The following is a 23,789-nucleotide window of genomic DNA, read 5'->3' as shown; positions in this document are numbered from 1 at the left end:
CAAGTTGGGTCTGTGGCTTTGGGCAGTCTGCACCACATGAACACTACCATCAGCTCTTACCAACTGAAATTGGGACTCATCTCACCACGCCATGGTTTTCCAGTCCTCTAGTGTCCAACCAGTATGGTCACAAGATGAGAAGAGGTGCTGCAGGCAATGTTGTGCTGTTAGCAAAGGTACTCATTTTTGTTGTCTGCTACCATAGCCGATTGACACCGAATTTCACCGCACTATCCTAACAGATACATTCGTCATATGTCCCACATTGATTTCTGTGGTTATTTCATGCAGTGTTGCTTGTCTGTTAACATGGACAACCCTACACAGATGCAGCTGCATTAAGTGAAGGCCCTTGGTCACTGCATTGTCCTTGGTGAGATATAATGCAGAAATCTGCTATTCTCAGCACTCTCTTGGCACTGTGGATTTCAGATTATTGAATTCCCTAGCAATATCCAAAATGGAATGTCCCATACTTCTAGCTCCAACTTCCACTCCACATTCAAAGTCTGTTAATTCCTGTTGTGCAGCCACAAACATGCTGGAAACCTTTTTGCATGAATCACCTGAGTGTAAATGAGAGCTCTTGTCAAAGCACTGCCCTTTTATACCTCGTGTACATGTTACTACTACCATCTATATATGTGCATATCACTGTCCCATGACTTTTGTCACCTCAATGTATTTCATTCATGCTTCTGTTTCATCACCACAGAATATAATTCTTGAAATTAGTCTGAAATCTGAAAGCTGGATAGATCAAGTTAGGGACACCGATAAGGATGTCTCTTTTACCTACCTCAGCTCTCACCAAACTCCCATTCCAGTTACATCCAATAAGCATATCATGTCAGTCTCACATAGGCTCTTGCGCATGAATGGTGTATCTGACTCACAGGCTTATCTTGCAAAAAAAATCTCAAGTTCAAGTGTTCTGTCCAGTGTCACTGATCAGTGCCAAATATATAACGAGTCAGTCACTCATAAAAATTTTCTCTCCTGATTGTGACTTCAGTAACACATGTGAGTGTGTAGAAACTCAATTGTTAAAGGACTGATGACATATATCAGTATCCCCATCTCATCCTGCCGTCACCCTCCACCTCCATGTGTAACCAAGTGAGGTGGTCCAGTGACTGGCACACTGGACTCCCATTTGGGAGGGTGATCGTTCAAATCCAGATTTAGTTATCTGTCATTCCCCTAAATCACTTTAAGCAAACTCTGAAATGCTTCCTTTGAAAAGGATGTGGTCAATTTCCTTCCTCATTCTCATGTAATATGAGCTTGTGTTCTATCTCTAATGACCTTGCTACCAGTGGGACATTAAAATTCAGTCTTCCTTCCTCCCTTCCCAGTGTCAGATATTGCAGCCATCCAACCTCTGAATCAATCATGTTAATACAGTTGTTACAAATCATATTTTTTTTTTAAATATGTGGTTTCCTTAAATATCCCCGATGACAATTCCTTTAATTACTTCCTAACTAATTTTTAGTGTCATGGGATATTAAACTCTATAACCTTTCTTTCTTCCTCCTCTCTAATCTCTCTACTTGACCACTAACTCTTCTTGAGCAATTTAGGTGATTTGTCTAAGATACTGAATACTTTTCAAAAAAACAATGTATATTTATTACACAAACATTCACATCAGGTGTACAAAGTAAGCAGTTCCAGAAAAGTTTAGGCCTGTAGTCAAATGTGCATATAATGCAAGGCTGCACTTGACCTCACAAACACGTATTGTGCAGTTATATATATATGAAACTGAATAATCAGTTCCAGGAGTAGGTGTTGATATGTATACATTTAACAAAACTCCATGTCTGTCTAAATGAACAGACAAAAAATAAATCAGGGTTCAAGAAACTTTACCTTTTGTGGCATTCACCCCTAATGATAAGCACATTGGTGGATTAATGCCCAAAAACTGACACACTGAACAGCTGTAGTTTATGCAAGATAGTAATTTTACTGAGAGGCAAGCGCTTGTCACTGCTCAAAACACCCTGTATCTTTTACTTACTCAACCATGGTGTATTCACAGCTTGAAACTCATAGCCACAACTCAGCTAATGACAAGTCAACAACTACCTCCACTCCACCACGTGTTATGGTTTATACGTTGTTTACAGTGGACAACATTTATACCAATATTTCACAAATTAGACTTATTCCCTGTAATTATGTAATTCTTGTCAATAGCATAATATAATTAGCACTCATTTCCTTGCATTCATCAATAATTTCTAAGCATTAGTAAACAGAAATTAATTAGGTCCCACTTTTGAAGCAGAATTTAAGTTGTATCCATTATTATGTTTTTATACCAACAATGAAACCTTTAAATTAAAAAAAAAAACTTCAAAATTCCTACGTAATATTGAAGGTAAAATCAAACATTCCTGTGATCAGAAACCTTAGTACTTAGCAACCAAAAAAACATAAACTATTGTCTGAACAGTAGTATGAAGAACATACTGTGAAGTAGTTTTCATATTTACTAGGTAATTGTGGATTAAAAGTAAATTCTAAAAACAATGAAACAATTTGTTCATTTTAAGAATGACAGAGTAGGTGGAATTATTCAGTACTGCTACATTTAAAGATACTAGGGTGTTTATTCTACTGTCCCATAATTTTTCCATGTTAAAGACTTTTTTTGGAAAAAATTACAATCTATCTATAGAGATTAAGTGGGTGATTGATTGCTCAATTCTTTTATTTTTTTATGTTACACAATCACATCAGTACTCCACAATGCCTTTACATGATTTGAGCAACCAGAGAGCGTCTTCAGGCTAAAGACAAATGCGGAAAGCAATAATGTAACATTCCCATTGTGGTATCAACAGTGCTCATTGCCGACAGTGGGAATGTTACATCAGTGCTGCCATTAGCATGAAGATAACCACTGTCTGGTCAAACTAGTTTTGTCATTTTGAAATGCTCATGTGATTATGTCATATAAAATATAAAAGAACTTCATGTGCAACCAGGGAGTGAAAGTGGCTCTTAATCTTAAGTCAGAAAAACTGTGAAAAATAAAAATCAGTCAGGTAACAATGGTTTCTTCCACCACTTTCGTGCAAATAACACTCTTACACTACTCTCGCCCAACCTCACGTTCCATGAGTCACTTGCTTGTGAACAATTCGCATACAAGACCTGTCCCCACCTGTTATAACCTTTATGCAAATGGTTCAAATGGCTCTGAGCACTATGGGACTTTACTTCTGAGGTTATCAATCCCCTAGAACTACTTAAACCTACCTAACCTAAGGACATCAGACACATTCATGCCCGAGGCAGGATTCGAACCTGCGACCGTAGTGGTCGCGCGGTTCCAGACTGTAGCGCCTAGAACCACTCGGCCACTCCGGCTGGCCAACCTTTATGCAGCCATTGCCTATTCAGTCAGAGTTGGGGGCACCTTTACTACAACTACTGTCAATATGGCAGCTATGTATCACCACAAAGTACATGCCTTAATCCTACCATGGGTCCTTTCGTGGATAGTGAGTCTAATTTTTATCTTGGTGCACTGATATGCCACACTCATACTGTTGTTTAGTTCTTCATTTTATTAGACTCCTTTTTTCATTCAGTATTTGTAATATTTCTATTGTGTATGCTTCTGCCTAATTTTGTGTTGTTTACTTCTAATTAGTGTGTTCAACTGTAAACTGTTTATACTATATACATTCTTGCTTGCAATGATTCATGCTACATTTCATAAACTATCTGAAACAGTCTCATCTTATTTTGTTGTGCATCATGAAAGACTTTTCCTGTTGCACATGAAGTTCTTTTATATGACATAGTAATTTCACGAGCATTTCACAATGACAAAACAAGTTTTGGCAGCCAGCAGTCATCTTCATGCTAAAGGCAGCAGTGCTGTAACATTTCCATTGCACTGACAAGGTTTATAACACATATCACACCCACCTACATTGATTTTCCAGGAGGAAGGTCCACTTTAGTACATCATAATTTCTCACATGGTACTCCACTTCTTGTGGATACTGGACAAGAGAAATTTCAGATTTAAGCAGTTCAATTTTATAATTCTTCATGCTTTCCCGGCGATCTGTTGACATCTTGGATATTCGGGAATCCAGCCGGATGTTTGCGTCGTTCTCGCACGATATTTCAACAGCGTGCCTCGCTGTCTTCTTCAGGTGCTACCTGAGACTGGTCCTTGGGTCGATCAAGTCCAGTATTTATGCCTGGGAGGAGCCGGGCATTCCCTAATCGGTCCGCACCGAGTCGAGTGTTCCATCTGTGGTCTGCACCCGCCAAACTCAGCTTCAACGGACCCCTCCAATCGCGGATGTTCCGACTGCCGTCGGCACCCGTTTTGGCCATCCTCAACAGTTGTGGTAGTCATCTGAGGTGTGTCAGATCCGATCTGAGATGTTGGGTACTCTATCTCAACCACAACCACAGCCGTTGAGGACGGCCAAAATGGGCGCCGATGGCAGTCGGAACATCCGCGACTGGAGGGGTCCATTGAAGCCGAGTGTGGTGGGCGTGGACCACAGATGGAACACTCGACTTGGCGCGGACCAATTAGGAAACGCCCAGCTCCTCCCAGGCATAAATACTGGACTCGACCGACCCAAGGACCAGTCTCAGGTAGCACCTGAAGAAGACAGCGAGGCACGCTGTTGAAATATCATGTGAGAACGATGCGAACATCCGGCTGGATTCCCGAATATCCAAGATGTCAGTTCAATTTTGTTTTTGCACAACTTCGATTCAGGCACATAGTTTGAAATGTACAGAAAATTAAAAAAAGGTAACAGTTTTATGTGCTCAAAGCTTCATATATAAATAAATCATTAAAGTTGTGGAAATGCCAATTCAGTTTCGCAAATTTATTAGCTACTATTCCAGTGCATCTACTGGCTTCAAGACCAGTCTGGTTTTTTGACATCACAAATCTACCCAGGTACTTAGATTTATCTACAGATTTTACTCTCACTGCCGTTACAGATATGTTAAGGTTCTTGATTTTCAGGAAAAATTTCAAAAGCTATTATTTCAGTTTGTATCTCATTTATTTTGAGTGCAAACCTGTTATTTGATATGTGAATTCTGGTTGTGCTCTCCTGGAATCCCTATCTAGTACTGACTTCTCAGACAAGTAATTAACTGTCTTCTTGCATTAGGGTGACTTAGGTATCCTCACCAGATACCAACAAGAGTGCAGATGAGGAAACAGTTGATGCCTTCAGGACGGGCCACCAGTGAGTTTGTGATCAAAGCTCCACTCACAACCTGCACAGTCAGCAGGCAAGTGGGTTGATGTCTAATGGCTAGTCTCCGATGGAAGACCAACCATCACTTACTACTTCAGTACTGTGTTCATGGTTATACATCTTTGTATATTATCTATTTGCTTACAGCACTATTACATTGGGTGTGGACTCAGTGATCAACTTGCTTCTTGGATGCTTTTCTTTTTTATTATTGATGAAGCTTGGATTTGGTTACAGAATTAATTGGGCTTTTGTTGATACAGACAGTGAACTAGCTCATGACAAACTCAAGCTAATGTCTGTTACAATGCAAAAGAAATCATTAATGTTAGTTGAAACATGTGTCATATTTATCCAAAAAAGCACGTTCTTTGCTGATTTCTGTTATCAGCAATCATAACTTGTTTTATACATAAAAAATGCTCATAAATACATGTTAATCTTATCTCATCAAGAGGTGTAATCCTCAACAATATGAACTCGGTCAATAAAACTAATACATCAACATGCCCATGTGCACCTCCCCATCATAATGCATCTTCCATTCTGTTAAAGAACATAGATCAGTTGGTGTGACCATTATTGTGTTTTACTAGGTGTACCTCAGAGGAGTGTCAACATCTTTGTCTTCCGTGACTTATTATTTAAACATGGATGTTTGTCATTGCTTTTTCCTATGTAAGATTTATGTGCTTTTTCTTTATTTCCAGAAATGAGAAACGTAGATGGCTGCTCACATTATTTTTGGGGACCTCAGCTCTTTATGCAAGCAGGACTTCTGTCCCCCTTGCTATACCAGAAATTACCAAGGAACGTGGCTGGAGCAAAAAAGACTCAGGGATGATACTGTCGAGCTTTTTTTGGGGATACACTCTGACTCAGGTGTTTGGTGGTTATTTGAGTGATAGAATTGGAGGACAAAAAGTAATATTAATTGCTGGGATTGGATGGTGCATTGTTACTTTTTTCATGCCTCAAATGATATGGCTGTTTTCAGATACCAGTATTTCTGTCAATTTTATTGTATTCATAAGAGTTTTGCATGGAGCATTTCAAGGTGATTGTTTACACAATTTTAAGCATAATTTACAAATATAGATATTATGCAGAACATTAAATAATGATGATATATATTCCACAATTAAGTTTTTAAGAGGATTTATTGTAATAATTGTATTCTTCTGATAGGTGTCCATTTTCCCAGCATGAGCAGCTTAACTGCACAGAAAATTACAGAGAAGGAGAGAGCCTCATTTTTTAGTATCTTAACATCAGGGTCTGCTGTTGGCACTCTGTTCACTGGTGTTGTGGGATCAAATGTGTTGGAATATTATGGATGGCCATTTGTGTTCTACTGCATTGGTAAGTAACTTCCACTAAATTCCTTAATATAATTTTTTTATAAATGTCTCATTTTAGAGTGTTGTCATCAGCTCACATTTTCACAGACTAATTTTAAAATTTTGATGATTTTGATCTTTTAGTTACCAAAGTTAATAGCAGAGAGGCACAACTAAATGCTGAATAATCCCTTGGATATAACAACTGCAGTGTTAACAAGTGTTTTTGCCAATTTATTCAACAAAATCAGTTCTAACTGGTTTGAATGGGACCTCAGTACAAGTGTAAAAGTTTTAGCAAACATTAACATCAGCACACAGACTGAATGAAACAAATTGTTGTTTAGCTAAGTTGGAACATTGAATACAGCTTCCAACATAAAAACTGATTAAAAGTTACTTTTTACTATCAACAAATTATAAAATAATAAGCAAAACCAAAAATTTTAAATCCCTCATAATGAAGGTGTACAGGAAAGTTGCTTCAGAGTTTCTAATGCAGAATTTTATACAAAATTGGAGCTGTTGGTTTCTCTGTCAAAATAATCTGCATTATGCTTGACAATGAAATAAAAGCTTTCTTTGATTGTTTAAATTTTTATGCCCTTTGGTATCATTTTCAGACAACTGCAAAGATTGCCAAAGGATATTCTTACCTCAGAGAACGATTATTAGAATAATGTACAGCAATATTCATTATGTGTATGTGAAATGCTGTTCATTTACTGTTCACTTCTTATTGCATTGCAAGTTCTTTCCATTGAAGAAAACACTTGTCTGCCCCCATAAAACATTTTGAGTGTGTTATGTGAGCACCTACCATCACAGTAGTCACTTGCTGTTAAGACTGAACCATCAGGTGCATTCCTGTATAGTTGTTCCACCAGTCTCTTACCACTTATCACTCAACATCTGCTCCACTGCTTCACAACCTGGTTGTATAAACATATATAAAAGCAGATAAGTTTTATTGCAGTATGAGTAAACTTCCACGAAAATGCGTACACTGTCTTTAAATCGCTGTATTTATTCAGCTTTGCATCCTGTATGTATGTTTGTTGAACACTGAAAGTGCTCACAGTTTCATGCAAAATCAGATAAATTAATGTTCTGGTATCATCCTATAACATTGATTTTGCATGGTACAGGTCATCCATTATAAGTCTCTCATCACTGTCTACAAACATTCAAGACCCCAAAGATGTGGAAGAAATAGAAGATAGTAGTGATATTGAAACCTTGAAAGGCAGATCCCAACCGAATAACTACTGCCAAATAATGCTTGTATGCGTATAAATCTGTATACTTATGATAAACCAACACCAGACCATACTCTCATTTCTTGTATGCATATGATCTGGGTATTACTGTACAGTGACAGAACTTTGAGGAAGTAGGAGGGAAAATGGGAAACTTGTTCATTTATTATTCACATAGTTTACGCCCACTTTGAAGCACTAAAATCGAACATAATACAACAGAGTTTACAGTAATTAAGTTTAAGTCGTAGCAGCCAGCAATTTCTTCATTTCCCAAAATTTCTTCATTTGCTGTGATCTGGCTGCTCGTTCTTTTGCAGATATAATATACTTCTTCCATTCTGATGGTTTGAATGTTAGCCATGTGTATTTGTTCTTCAGAAGCAGTTTCTCTTCTCTGTGTTGAATTTGGTGTGTGGTGGTGTTCAATTCATCCAGATCACTTTGTACTTCTTTAAACCCGATGTTTTTGGTTTTACTGTTCCAGAAGTAGTCAAAAAGTTGCTTCAGGATTTATAAAGGCACATTTGCATGCCGAGCGTGAGTTTCCTCGGAAACGCGAGATATTAATTAAATAAATAATCAGTGACAAATAAATAAAGCCTATGGCACACAACTGCAGCGCTGTGTCGCTGATAAAACAAAAGCACATTTTCGTTAGTCGTATGTTTGATTAAGAAAAAAGAGCCCTGGTTGAAGTGGTGGGAGAAGCACGTATTTTAGTTTATTGTCTGGCACACCGCCATATTTCATGATATAGAAAATTACTGCGAGTTGCAACCATACTAGGCACTCGATTCTGTAAACAATTTATATTTATAAAAGTAAGTAGGATTATGAACTGTAGGCTTATTCATTGAATATATCTGATTTAACTAACTGTGTAATTTTTTGTTTAGTAGACAATCACCTCTGTACGTCGTTTTGGCATGGCTGGCAAATTATTGTAATATTGAGATTTAGTTTATGAGTCCGCACCTACCGCAGCAGTCTTTGGAAACGATTTAATTACGAAGTCCGATTATTTCAGTTTTATTTCACGGTCAACTACGAGTAACATTGCCTTTACGAAAAAGCCATTGTCAAGCGTCTGATACCGAATAATCAAAACCTGACGACTCATAGGAGAGCCAATCATACAGATAAAAATAATTAATATTTTATTTTATTTTATTTTATTTTATTTATTTTATAGATTCTAGTATTTGGTAGGCGAGATATGTGGCAAAAAAATGCAATCCTTCTTTTCCACATTGTATCATTAATGGATTCACTTTCTTTATAACTACTGAATTGGGCAAAAGTCTCCAGTGCCCATTAAATTGATGTTTTTTACTGATAATTGTTCAGAGTATTCTTCTATCAACTTTCTGCTATTTGTCAGTTGTTGCTTGAGTATTTGGTTTGAATAGTGTTTCACTTGCATATGTTGCTTCCAGTTTAACAACAGAGGAGTAATGTTAAAACTTAGTATTTATTGAGAGAGATCATTGTTTGTAGGTTGGCCATGTGGTTCTCTGCACTCGCTGTAGTTTTAATGTTCTAATAGCAATTGATGCTCTTTCATTAGCATTCCAGGTAATAATCTCACCAAGATATTTAAACTTTTTTACTACTTTTATTTTTTGATCATTATGGAGTATTATATGGGATGTGTCAACTGGGAAGCTGGACATCATTTCTGTTTTCTCAAACGAAATTTGCAATTCAACCTTTACCGCTAATTGTTCTAGTTGTTCTATCTGAACCTTTGCTTCATCAGTATTGTTTGCTAACAGTGCCAAATCATCTGCAAATGCAAGGCAGTTAAGACGAATCTTTCTTCCAATCTTAATAGATGGTGGGCATATCTTGTTCCATTTACGCATGATTTTCTCCAGCACACAACTGTACAATAATGGAGACAATCCGTCACCTTGTCGAAGGTCAGTATGGATCTCAAAAGTTTCAGAGAATTCATTTCTGAACCTTACTCTAGCTTTAGTATTTCGAAGGGTGACTGCAAAGAGGTTGACAAGTTTCTGATGTAAACTAAATTCTTTAAGAATTGACAGTAGGGATTCACGATGGATACTATCATAGGCTTTTTTAAAATCGACAAAGGTGGTCACTAGCTTCTAGTTCCTGAACCTCTGATGTTTCATTAGCCATTTGAGACTAATAATTTGATCAGGACAGCTTCATCCTGACCGAAAGCCTACTTGATATTCGCCTAGTTCACTATCAAGCTGTTCATGAATTCTGAAATACAGAACCTTGGAAAAAATTTTATAAGTAATGTTCGGCAGCGATATACCCCTATAATTATTTGGATCTGATGTATTTCCTTTTTTGTGTAGTGGATGGATTATTGCAACATTCCATTCCTCTGATAACTTCTCAGTAATCCAAATGTCAGTAAGATGTTTGTGTAAGTTCAGAACAGTTTGTACATTTGCATATTTACAAAGTCCTCCCACTAGTAGGTTCTCACCTGCTGCTTTATAATTCTGAAGTGAGTTAATCACTGCTTGTACTTAATCTGGATGTAGTGGTATAACTCTTTCTAAATGCATTTTGTTTCTTGGATAGGGGTCAAATTCCAAATGATGTTCAGGTTTCGCACTATTTAGTAACTGTTTGAAATATTTAACCAGTATCATTGAATTGTCATAATTGTTATGTGCTACCTTTCTGTTTGCATCCTTAATCATAAGAGTAGGTGGAGGGTAATTCAGCTGGTACTGTTTGAATGTCTGATAGTAATCTCTTGTCTTGTGACGATTGAAAGCATCCTTGATAGATTTTAGTGAGTCCTTATGAAACTGCCTTTTGACCCTTCTAATTTCTTTGGCAGTTGATCGTCTAGCATTTATTAATTCCTCTCTGGAGCTTTCAGTTCTCTTTTGTTGGTCATTTAACTAGGCCTTAGTCTATGTTGAATCGCTACATCGCATTCCTCATTCCACCAAGCATGTTTCTTGTGTTTCCGTACAAGAGCTACTTCTTCAGCCAAGGCTTTTAATCGATTGACAGTGGCTTCTAGATTGTCACTTAAAGGTATTCTTGCTCTCTCGTTATATATCTGATTATTAATAATATAACTAGGGTCATATGCTCTCTTTGTATCTAACTTTTGAGGTTAGCTTTTTCTTTTAGGTGTCAGTTTCATTTTAATTTTTGAAATGTAGTGGTCTGAATCAACATCGATGCCATGCAGCACTTTAACATTATAGATTTCCTGATGGAATTTCTGATCCATGGCCACATGATATCTGGTACTCTCCTAGCTTGATGTTAGGGCATTTCTATGTCATTAACTTATGTGGTCTTCTCTTAAAACTTGTTGTCTTCAAAACCAATCCATTTGTAGTACAAAATTCAATTAACTGTTCCCCGTTTTCTTGTTTGTAAGTTTATGCGCTGGCCATCACTCCACCACACATCAAAATTTCTTCTCTCATCCTATCTTCGCATTACAGTCGCCAAGCAGAATTTTAATGTTAGTCTCCAGTATGGTCCTTACTAGTTGATCAAGTTCATCCCAGAATTTTTCCTTTCCATCGTTGTGGGTTCTATTTTTAACATTAGTTGGAGCATGAATATTTATCAGTGTGTATCTTTTGTTTTCCACCTTAATTGTTAACAATGCCATTCTTGAGGAATTGGATGAAAAATACTCAGTGGAGTCCAATATTCTATTATGTTGCAAGAAACCCACACCGAATTGGGAAACATTTTCTATTACGTTTTCTCCTGGTGTTCCCTTATAAAGTCAATATCCTCCTGATTCGACTGGGTCTTGGTCAGTATTGCATAACTCTTGAAAGGCTGTGATAACTATGTTCTGTTGATCTAAGCACTCCGTCTTCAGGCCACAAGCGGCCCATCGGGACCATCTGAGTGCCATGTCATCCTCAACTGAGTATGCAGATAGGAGGGGCGTGTGGTCAGCACACTGCTCTCCCGGTCGGTATGATGATTTTCTTTGACCAGAGCTGCTACTATTCAGTTGAGTAGCTTCTCAGTTGGCATCACGAGGCTGAGTGCACCCCGTGTTGATCTAAGACATCTGTTAAATGTTTCAATTTACCAACTTTCCTTAAAAAATTAATATTTACTGTTGCAGAATATGAAAATCTTCCTTGTTTGTTAAATTTTAGCACCTTCTTATGTGGAATATGTTGCCTGTTTGTTTGTTCATTCAGTGAATCACTAGGCACTCCAACTCACGGTTGTCCTCTATGTGACACCCCTCCATATCCAAATGGTGTCTTCGCCTGGATAATCTCGTCATGACTGTCCAAACCATTGGATTCTTTCAATAGAAGACTCCTCATATTTGTTTGATTGTTTGATCAATGATCAAGTGTCCGAGCAAGGTCAGGGTTTACAATTCCAGATGTGATCTGGAAAGGTGTTGGGTGAATTATGGATGGTAAAAAATGAGATTGATGGGATATGCGTTTGGTCCACGAGAGCTATTTCATTTCGCTCAAGTCTGCCAGCAAGCTGTTGAGGACCCCCCTATCTGCCACCTGCGATGCCCCATGTAGGAGTACACCTCTCCTCCTATTACGACACAGTAACAGGTTTGTGGTGGAAAACTTGTTAAATGTAATGTGCGAATATTATAAAAAAAAAAAAAACTCTGTCAAAATCAAACACCATGAAAACACAAGTTAGCACTTTCCACCTTTGCTCAAAACAGGGAAACAGAAGACTGATGACCTCAGAAGTTAAGTCCCATAGTGCTCAGAGCCATTTGAACCATTTCAGGGAAACAGAAAGCTGAAATTCACCTGGAATGGGAGCAATGTGGAACATACAGACAAACCAATGTACCTGGGTGTCGTGTTGCATAGATCCCTTACATGCAAACGTCATTGTGACAAGACCCATCAACAGGCTGTCACAAAGACTAACATCTTTAAGGAAGCTTGTGAATAGTAAATGGGGAAACAGACCAATTTTATTGAGAACAAATGCCCAAGCACTTCACTTTTCCATGTGGAATATGCGTGGCCCTTATGGTCCGGATCCACACATGCCAAAAAAGACAATATAAGTCTAAATGACACAAACAGACTAAAAGCAGGATTCATGAAATCCACACCACTTGAGAAGCCATATAAAGTGGCTGGGTTCTCAGATCCTGAATCCAGAACAGGCGAGCATGCAGAAAAATTCAAAAAAGACTTTTGATGAGTGCTTCAAGCAGACCTCACAGACTTAAACTTAAAGAGATTCCTACTACTGAACTAAATGAGCCCCTGAGGGTCTGCTCTACCTGACAACAGATTTCTAGCAGCAATACATGAGGCTGGAAGGTTTCAAGTGCACAGAATAACATCAAAAAGGATGTAGCACCAGTCAAAACAAATCTAATTAAACGGAACCTCAAAGAAGAAGCAGACCACAAATAAGACCATGTTGAGTTCCAGGACATGGAACATTTTCTACAATGTCCCAACTGTCCCACAAGATGTGTGCTTGACAATCCATCATTTCACAAGAATAAAGCACTGGATGTGGCCCAATTTTGAGCTAAGAAACTGTAAAAGAAATTTTTCAGATGTGAAAAAACAAAAAAGTAAAGCAACATTTACAAAACATTATCACTAACTACCATCAAGTTAACAGAACTAACAACTTTTCATTGTTCACTCTTACTGTTATGGTTGACCTGTAGTGAAAATGACCTGATTCTCATAGTCTCTCCTCAGTCACTGCAAAACTGAAAGTCTAAATGAGTGTGGAATGGTGTTTATTCAAACAAGTATATAGCACCACCATTTAGATTGTATTGATGCATCTTTATTCTTCACTAAGATTGATTATTAGGAGCACTAACCAGTATCAACTATGAAAATTTACATTATTGCACTGAACGAGGGCAGCATCTACAGTTATGGTGACGGAGTTAATTGTTCTGTTGTGGCATAAAACGTAGTTCTTTTTTTACTGATAAGTAACTATTTTGTAATGTTTGAAGTAGTACAATTTAATGTAACGTATTCAGTTCCAATATGCTTGAACAAGAAACAACAGAAAACTGACTGAGCACTATTAAAAAAATACATGAAACATATATAAAAGCACCTTGCACAACATATGAAACAAGACATAGAAAAATTGTTAACTCTTAACACTCCTCCTTAATTATTTTCCTTCTTAATTCTTCAAATACTTTACGAGGCTGTGGTTTTGTCAGTATGTCACCAAGTTCACTCGAACTTTCCACAAGTTTCTATTTTATGGTCATTACAATATGTTCTTAAATGAATTTTCATGGAATGTCAATGTGCTACTTGTCTGTTTTTATTTTTCCTTCATAGGTATTATTCATCACATGTATGGGAGCATCATTGTCAATTCACAGTTCTGTTGATTCATTCAAACCTAAAATTCTGAGTTCTTGTCCAAGGCATTGTATCCAACACACATTGTCAATCAAAGAGATAGTGGCTTGATATTCTGCTTCAGCAGTTGAAGTTGGTACAAGATGTTGCTTTCAAGCTTAGCAGAAAATGAGTTCCCCCTCGCATGATAAGAACTCCACTGGTGGAGCATCTAGTTGAGATATCACCTCCACAATCAGTATCAGCAAATGTAAGTAGTGTTGAGTCTCCATCAAAGAATATACCAAACTACATGGTTCCTTTTAGGTACTGAAAAATACACTTCACCATTTTTCAGTGACCTATCATTGGTTTATTACCAAATTTGCTGAAGTAATTAGCAGCAAAACTGATATCTGGATGATACATTGTTGCAAGGGACAGTAGGCTCCAAATAGCATCTCTGTAGGCTTCAGTTCTTTCCAGTGGGATATCATTGACAAGATTTTCTTTCTCTGTCACCATTCCAGCCTCCTTGGGTGTAGCTACTGAATTCAAGGGAGTACTGAGGAATGGAATACAATCCACCGGGTTTGACCAAGTCACAAGTTGCCACAGACATACCAAGTTACAACAGATGATGATGCATTACAGAGATTTAAAAGCATAGATGAAGGTTGAGAAACAAACAAATGTAGTACAGAGAAAACAGATCATGAACATATGTCATGTACATCCATATTTCGAATGTAATGTCACATATATCACTTTTTTCACACTAGAAATGGCTAGTATCCTGTCTTCAGTTGACCTATATAGATCAACTGTAGGTTAGGATACCAGTGCTAGCAAAAGCGACATACTTAACATTGGCATGGAGTACCTCAGTTGACATATATACAAATTTTATGTATGTCGGGGTTTTCACCTTCCCTAGTACTAATATCAACTAAAGAATAGGATACTAGTACTAGCAAAGTTGAAAAAAGTGACAAACATAAAGTTTGTATCCTGTACTTCAGTTCACCTACATAGGATACCAATACTGGCGAAGGCAGAAAAAGCAAGATGCATAAAATTTGTATCCTGTACTTAAGTTTCTGGATTTCCGAAAAACATTTCACTCAGTATCGCAACTGTGCTTTTTGTCAAAAGTATGAGCGTATGGGGTGTCAAGTGAAATTTGTGACTGGATTGAGAACTTTTTGGTAGAGAGGACATTGCACGTTATGCTGGATGGAGAGTCATCATCAGATGTAGAAGTAACTTCAGTTGTGCTCCAGGGAAGTATGTTAGGACCCTTGCTGTTCTGTTGTATATGAATGACCTTCAGGCTTTTTGCAGATGATGCAGTTATCTGTAATGAAGCACTATGTGAGAGAAGCTGCATAAATATTCAGTAAGATCTTGATAAGACTTCAACATGGTGCAAAGATTTGCAACTTGCTCTAAATGTTCAAAAATCTAAAACTGTTCACTTTACAAAGCAAAATCTAATATCCTGTGACTATAATGTCAATGAGTGAGTCACTGTTGAAATCAGCCAACTCATAAAAATGCTTGAGTGTAACACTCTGTAGGGATATGAAATGGAATGATCACATACTTTTAGTCATGGGTAAAGCAGTTCAGTTTATTGGTAGAATACTGGAGAAATGAAATCAGTCAACAAAAGAGATTACTTACAAATCACTCTTGTGACCCATCCTAGAATATTATTCAAGTGTGTGAGACCCATACTAGATAGGACTAACAGCGGATATTGAACTTATACAGAGAAGGGCAGCATGGTCATAGGTTAGTTTAATCCATCGGAGAATGTCACAGTGACATTGAAGGAACTGAAATGGCAAACTCTTGAAGACAGACATAAACTATCCCTAGAAAGTCTATTAACAGAATTCCAAGAGCTGGCTTTAAATGATTAGTCTAGGGATAAATTGCAATCCCCTATGTATCACTCGCATAGGGATTGTGAGAATAAGATTAGAATAATTACAGCATGCACAGAGCCATTCAGACAATCAATCTTTCCACACTCCACACATGAATGGAACAGGAAGAAACTGTAATAACTGTTAGAAAGGAACATACCCTCTATCATGCATTTCACAGTAGTTTGCAGTGTATAGATGTAGATGTAAGTTGACCTATATAGGTCAGCTGAAGAATAAGGTACTAGTACTATCAAAGATAAAAAAAAGTGACAAATGTAAAATTTGTATCCTGTACTTAAACTGACCTATATAGGTCAACTGAAGAATAGGATACAACCTTCATAGTTCAGCTGAGGTATAGGATGTCAGTATTATGTAGGTTACTTTTTTTTTGCTTTTGCTAGTACTTGTATCCTATTTTTCAGTTGAACTACATAGTACAAGATATGAAAATCAATTGTAGAGGAAGCAGCAATTAGAATGATTCACCATCAAAGGTGTAACTCAAAACCTTGTACACAAATGATTTGAAATTACCACAAGTGACAATAAGTGTACACAATATCTGTCTCTTAATAACACATTCATTTATTTCTATTTATGATTAAGATGCTTTGCCACAGAAGATAACTAATTTATTATCTATGGCTTGAAAATAAACAAATTAATATCTATTACTAAAATATGATGACATTGGTCAAAGCCGATGAGTTGTATTCCATTCTTCAGTTGGCCTGGATTCAAATCATCAAACATAAACTGTCTTAAGATTTTCTGTGTATATATAGACTGATTTATAAAAATTCCCTCTGAACTTATTTTGATTTCCATCCCAAGATATGACAGTTGATTTTGAAATATTCTGCCAAATGTTATTTCAAACGTCTGATTCAGCTTGTTCAAAACATCAGTAATGCTGCCTGTTCTGCTTCCAATAACTAACCTATCATTGACAAACAATGCTGTAATGATGCTTCTGTCTTCATTATAGTAAATACAAGGATTGTCATCAGTGTTAACAAATCCTAATGACAACAGATAATTTGAAAAATCCTCATTCCAGTTATTTGGAGCTTCTGTAGGACATATAAAATCTTCTTCAGCTTGCCAACTCTATTTTCACCTTCGTTGAATCTGGTTTCTTGCCATATAGCATTTCTAATTTTTTTATTATTTACTAACAGACTTACAATTTGTTCTTTTCCTGTTGACATTCAAACATATAAAAATGTACGTATCGCGATCTTTCTCAATCCAGGGCTTTACATTTTGTTCAGTTTGTCCTCCTGCTGGTTTAACTTTGTTGATTTTGTCCTCCTGTTGGTTTAACTTTGTTGGAACTAGCACAGCAAAATAAATAATTCTGAATGTGAAAAATGCATTAATAAGCAAATTGTATTTTAACATCCCTTACATAGAACTGTGTGTTTACAGTACGTAGCTAAGGCAATGCCACAAAGTATATACAAAGTAGTCATAGAGGTCTATTACACTCCATGCACTACACTGTGCCACATACACATTCACATACAAAATTATTGTTCATATATCCCCAACACCCCCCTCTGAACAGACATTTCAGATGTCACTTTTACAGGTCAAACCATATTGTTTCACATCGTCTGAAATTTCTCCTTGTTCAAGGGTTTGGTTAGTAGATCAGCGAACATCTCTTCTGTGCCTAAATGGTATACTTCATTATTCCTCCTCATGAAATGGTACTTTATATAGATGTGTTTGGTTCTGGCACTACCAACATTATCTTTGGCTGTCACAAAATATATTTTTGGGTTCCATACTGATATTAGGTGCTGTGTCAGCCATTAGAGTCCTGATCCACAATGCTCCTTGAATTGTGTGTGACAGAGCCATATATTCAGCTTCTGCAGTACTCAAGGCATGATGATATAAGTCTCCCAAGTAATCTAAAACAACATCCTGTAACACAATGTCCACTCTCCAACTCACTTCCCCAATCTGCATCACTGTAACCATCAATTTTTATATTTCCCTTTTTACAGTGTCTTAATTTATAGTCTGTTGTCCCCTTTAGATATCTAAATATCCTTTTAACCAGCTGTTGGGCTTATGCAGAATCTGCTTACGATATTTGTGGCAAAAGCAATATCAGGCGTCAATGTTTGTGACAAATGCAAAAGGCTCCTTACTGCCTCTAAACATGGTATGTTTTAATTGCAGTCTACATCTTCTTCACTGGTTATTAACTTGGCTCCTGGTTCTATCAGTGTAGAAATGGGTTTACAGTCACTCATGTCAAACATTTTCAAAATTTTCTTCGTGTGTGATGATTGGGTTCCCGTTTAAGTAAGCTGTCTTTACACCCATTTTATGAATTTGTGAATCTTCTTTTATTACCAGGGCTAAAAGGTACCTAAGTGATTTATATTTTACTACTGGTGAAAAAGTTTCTCCACACTCTATCCCTTATTTTTGTGAATATCCATTGACTGCGAGTCGTGCTTTATATTTTGGTGTTGCACTCACAGTATTATTTTTTACTAAACACTGATTTTGATTATAATGGTTTTTTTCCTTTCAGACATTTTAGTCCATTCAAAAGTTTTGTTTTGATAAAGTTACTCTAATTCTCTTTCAACCAAGTTAATTGTTGGATGTTTTTACCGGCCAACTGATTCTGCTGTGACAGTCTTTCAAAGAAAGTCTACAGTCAATAGCGCATAAATACCAAGATCATGCATTACTAGTTGGAGGCGACTTTAACCTGCCAAGTGTAGACTGGGATGTCTAGGGATTCATTGTGTGTGTGTGTGTGTGTGTGTGTGTGTTGGAGGGGGGGGGGGGGGGGCGGACAGTCATGTAAAATACTTTTGAACACGTTTTCTGAAAACTGTCTTGAGCGGTTAGCTCTGGAGCCCATACACAATGGCAATATCTTAGACATTGTAGCTACAAATAGGCCAGACCTTATTGTCCATGTCAGTATAGAAACAGGACTTAGTGATCATAATGTCATAATAGCAACTGTGATTACAAAAGTTAATAAATCACTCAAGAAGGGTAGGAGAGTGCTTCTGCTAGTTAGAGCAGATAAACAGTTATTAACAACTCACTTAGACCGTGAATTTCAGCACTTAGGTCCAGTAAGATGGATGTAGAAGAATTACGGGCAAGGTTTAAACAGATTGTAAATCATGGTCTGGAGAATTATATGCCTGGTAAGTGGATAAAGGATAGAAAAGACTCACTGAGGTTTAATAATGAAATTCAGCATATGCTGAGGAAGCAGAGGCTGTAGCACTCTCGGTTCAAAATGGAATGCGCAAATGATGACAAATGAAAGTTAGTAGAAATTCGTGCATCTGTGAAAAGAGCTATGCGCGAAGCATACAACAACTACCACTGTCACACCTTAGCAAAAGATCTGGCAGAGAACTCGAAACAGTTGTGGTTGTGTGTAAAATTGCTAAGTGGGTCTAAGGCTTCCTTTCAGTCCCTTGTTAACCAGTCTGGTGTGGCAGTTGAAGATAGCGAAACAGAATCTGAAGTTTTAAATTTCAAGTTCGAGAAATCGTTCACACAGGAGAATCGTACAAACATACTGTCATTTGGCCATCGGACAGACTCCTGTATGAACGACATAGTAATTAGCATACCTGGTGTAGAGAAACCACTGAAAGATTTGAAAGCAAATAAATCACCAGGTTCGCATGGAATCCCAGTTTGATTTAACGAAGGCATTGGCCCCTTACCTAGTTTGCATTTATCATAAATCTCAAACCCAGCACAAAGATTCAAGCAACTGGAAAAAAGTGCTGGTGACTCCAGTATATAAGCAGGGTAAAAGAATGGACCCACAAAATTATAGACCAATATCCCTAAGTTCTGTTTGCTGCAGAATCATTGAATATATTCTCAGTTCGAAATATGTCCACAAATCAGGAGAAAATATCAGTCGTATAATATGGTATACTGCGAACAATGGATAAAGGGCTACAGGCAGATTCCATATTTCTAGATATTCCGGAAAGCGTTTGACATGGTGCCCCATTGCAGTATATTAACGAAGGCATGATCGTATGGAATAATTTCACAGATATGTGAGTGGCTTGAAGACTTCCTAAATAATAGTACTCAGTATGTTGTCCTTGACAATGAGTGCTCATCGGAGACAAGCGTATTGTCAGGAGTGCCCCAGGTAATTGTGATAAGACCACTGTTGTTCTCTATATACATAAATGATTTGGCAGACAAGGTGGGCAGCAATGTGCAGTTGTTTGTTGACGATGCCATGAGGTACGGTCAAAGTCGAGTGACTGTAGGAAGATACAAGATGACTTAGACAAAATTTCCAGTTGGTGTGATGAATGGCAGATATCTCTTCATGTGGAAAAATGTAAGTTAATGTGGATGAGTAGGAAGATCAAGCCTGTAACGTTCGGATACAGTATTACTAGTGTCCCGCTTGATACAGTCAAGTCGTGTAACTGCCTGGGCCTAATGTTGCAAAGTGATATGAGGTGGAACGAGCATGTGAGAACTGTGGTAGGGAAGGCAAATGGTCAACTTCAGTTTATTGGGAGAATTTGAGGAAAGATTCATTTGCCTGTAAAGGAGACCGCATATAGGATGATGGTGCAACATATTCTTCCAGCTCGAGATGCTGGAGTTGGCGGTCATGTGTGCATGAGGTGTGCTTCCTTGTGTGTGTGAAAGGTGTGTGTATCCTCCTTCACTGATGAAGGTTATGACCAAAAACTTTAGGTAAATGCCTTTTAATTGTGCCTGTCTGCGACTTGACGTGTCTTGTTTAAGGTAAGTAGCAAGCTATATTTTCTTACATTGTTAATTTAAGACTTACACTACTTTCAGGAAACATAAACTTAATAATGGAGGGATACATTCTACTGACACTGCTGGAAAGGAAAAAAGAACAATTAAATGGGATCCTTTAAGTTTACTGTTCCAAAATGTAAATAAAAATATAACTACAACCCTACTTCAGGAATGTTTTGCATTTTCTGGAATAATATGTTAAGAAAAGTGAAACCGTTAATAGTAAGCTAAAGAAACAAACTAATATACTAGTTTAATGATTAATTTGTTCTAAACTAACTGTTATTAGAATATAAATAACGTATCTTTACAGGAGCACAAACCCTCACATGTCACCTAGTGCAAGGCTCAAACTTTTCTTTCCACTTGTCCCATGTTCATGAATATTGGAATTTTATTAATGTATTCGTCACACAGGGTAACATGGCTAGCGCAAGGAAAAGAAAGCAAATGTATATTTCAAAAAGCTAACAGAAGTTTTATGCCTGTCCGTTTTTGTAGACGACCTGTGTGGTTTATGATTCAGATATAGCTAACAACTGCCACTGGAGAGTGCTTCAGTTGCAAATCATGATGAGGATCATGTCCCGTATGATACACCAGCTCATTATTGAGTGTGCACCAACCATGATGGAAACAACATCTGGCATGCTTCACAGTGAGAAACACGTCCCCTGTGAGGATGGCTTTAGCCAAGACTATGACTCAGTCCTCACAATACTGGAGTAAAGCCACATTTATGATAGTCATTGGGTTGACAGCTCATTATGTTCTTAAGTGAGCAAATTAAATCTAGACTTTCAATCTGTGTAATGAACTTAGTTGTAAAACATTCCATGACGGATAACAATTACACCATTTTAATGTGTTTGTCACCTTTATTTTTTAGGTTCCCTTGTTTTATTATGGATACTTCTACTAAATTTCTATGCCCTGTCCCTAAACAGAAGAAAAAATAACCTGTATTTGCCTTCAAAGCCACACCCACCTCTTTATATCAAAGAAAGCTTGCCAGTACCATGGATGAGACTTTTTACAAATCTTTCTTTCTGGTAAGTACAGAACGATAATGTACATCATTGAACATAAATGCTTTGAACACTTATGAATGTGTTATATAGAGAAATTATGTTGCAGGTCTTGTGTGCTTGGACATACATGCCAGAACAATTGTTTTTTTCTTTTATTATCATGGCTGCCAACATATTTTCATGATATGTACCCTGATGCTAAGGTAACTATATTTGCATAGTTATTAATTATGATAATCAGATTTGTTATTTGAAAGTAAATGTGTTTTCTTTGTTTTTTTGTAATTTTTGATAACTTTGTACTGAAAGATGTAATTGTTTATTCCTGTAGCCCTCCACTAATGAAGAGGTATTAATTATGTATGAACCACCATTTACACTTCCAAGTGAGACCACAATCGGGATGGTTGTCATAGTGAGGCAAACTGAATAAGCTGTAAGCAAGAGTTTGTAAGAAAAATATATATTGAAATTGTGTTGTAGCATTTTGGTAAAAGTCTGACATGGAGCAAACATTGCAGCAACTGGTAATGTCCATGGTAGAAAGATAGGGAGACTAGAAAGCTTCTCTTATTGACAGTAAGCAGATTGCAGGCAGTGGCTCATGCACAGTGTTCTATTGTAAAGGCATCTTATAGGTAGTTAAATTTCTAGTCCATTCCTGTAGGTTGCGTAGTTAAAAAGAATTGATGCCAGGTTGAATGTTGGTGTTGAAACTTCAGTTTTGTTTGCTTCAGTCCAATCTCTACCTGTCATCCACTAATACTATCGGAGCGCTCTCAGATTACAAAATCGAAAAGCATCATTTGTAGTGTCTCTTCTGCAGATGAAAACTAGAGAAACAAATCCAACAAAACTTTCTCCTATGGAAAAAATGAAATTTCATTTCTTTTATTCATCCAGATCTACTACAATTTCATGTGGGTGTCATCAGATAAACATATGATTTGATACAATAAAAAACAGAGTGCACAGTATAATAAAATAATATTAAGGTATTACAGTACATACAGAAAAAATTAAATATTATAAGGCCCAGTAGAAAACCAACAATTTGATCATCTTGCAGATGTTGCAGTTAGTATTTTCCTTTCTTGTTGAGAGTAAACTACAGAGGAATTCTGGCTTATGCAAGACTCTGTTTTCACCCGGTCATGTTTGAAGTACTTTTTGTGTTATCTTGCTAACATGAAGCTGGTAGTTGTCTATGCTGGTAGCTTTAAATCTGCCTCACAATCTACAGTTTGACATGGTTTTTGGCATTGTGATATTTTTTCCCCTTGTAGAGAAGGGGAAAGGACTGTGTGGGTGTACTGGTGGGATATAAATATTTAAATATGTGCAATGATGCTATGCTGCTTGTGTATATTTTGTGACAATGCCACTATGGCTTTATTATTTTAGGACAGCTTATAAAATAGGTATGTCTCATCATATTTTAAGTGTATGTTTTCATATCCATGAAACTAATAATTTTTTGTTATGGCGTATTTTATTATTCTAATGCATAATCTGTTCACTGGTTGTATTCCATTCCCCAACTTGCTGCAGATCTGAAGATGGTCATTGCTGACTGAAACCAATAGTCTAATGACCAAAAGTTTTGTGATCATTGGTGGAAATAAAATAAATTCGTTCTACACTTCCTGGATCACTGTTTTAAGCTGAGACCATGTTGCAGCTTGTGAAACAAAGGATATGTTGGAGGGAGAGATCCCTTGGCACAATTCAGAAAAGTTGGTGTTGATGGGAAGAATGCAGTTTACAAAGGCTGTGAAGCAGTGATTAAAATAGGCTGCATGCTTGGCAACTGCATC

At 37.2% G+C, this 23,789-nt stretch overlaps 1 protein-coding gene across 3 annotated transcripts in view; it reads left to right on the top strand.

Annotated features, from left to right (window-relative positions):
- Positions 1-23,789, top strand: part of LOC126456995 (solute carrier family 17 member 9) — a 105,900-nt gene that overhangs the window by 23,179 nt on the left and 58,932 nt on the right. For 2 of the 3 annotated variants that reach the window (XM_050092961.1, XM_050092960.1), the window contains 4 exons: positions 5,981-6,152; positions 6,459-6,632; positions 21,831-21,993; positions 22,079-22,175. In XM_050092961.1, the coding sequence (XP_049948918.1) occupies positions 5,996-6,152; positions 6,459-6,632; positions 21,831-21,993; positions 22,079-22,175 (591 nt within the window). In that variant the 5' untranslated portion in view covers positions 5,981-5,995. Of the gene's footprint in view, positions 1-5,980; positions 6,328-6,458; positions 6,633-21,830; positions 21,994-22,078; positions 22,176-23,789 lie in introns of all 3 variants that reach the window. The other variant, XM_050092959.1, reaches the window with a different exon arrangement.

This window comes from Schistocerca serialis, chromosome 2 (genome assembly GCF_023864345.2).
Source record: "Schistocerca serialis cubense isolate TAMUIC-IGC-003099 chromosome 2, iqSchSeri2.2, whole genome shotgun sequence".
In the NCBI taxonomy this organism is placed as follows: Eukaryota; Metazoa; Arthropoda; class Insecta; order Orthoptera; family Acrididae; genus Schistocerca; species Schistocerca serialis.
Note: the sequence above shows the minus strand (reverse complement) of the source record. Positions and strands in the feature narration are given on the sequence as shown.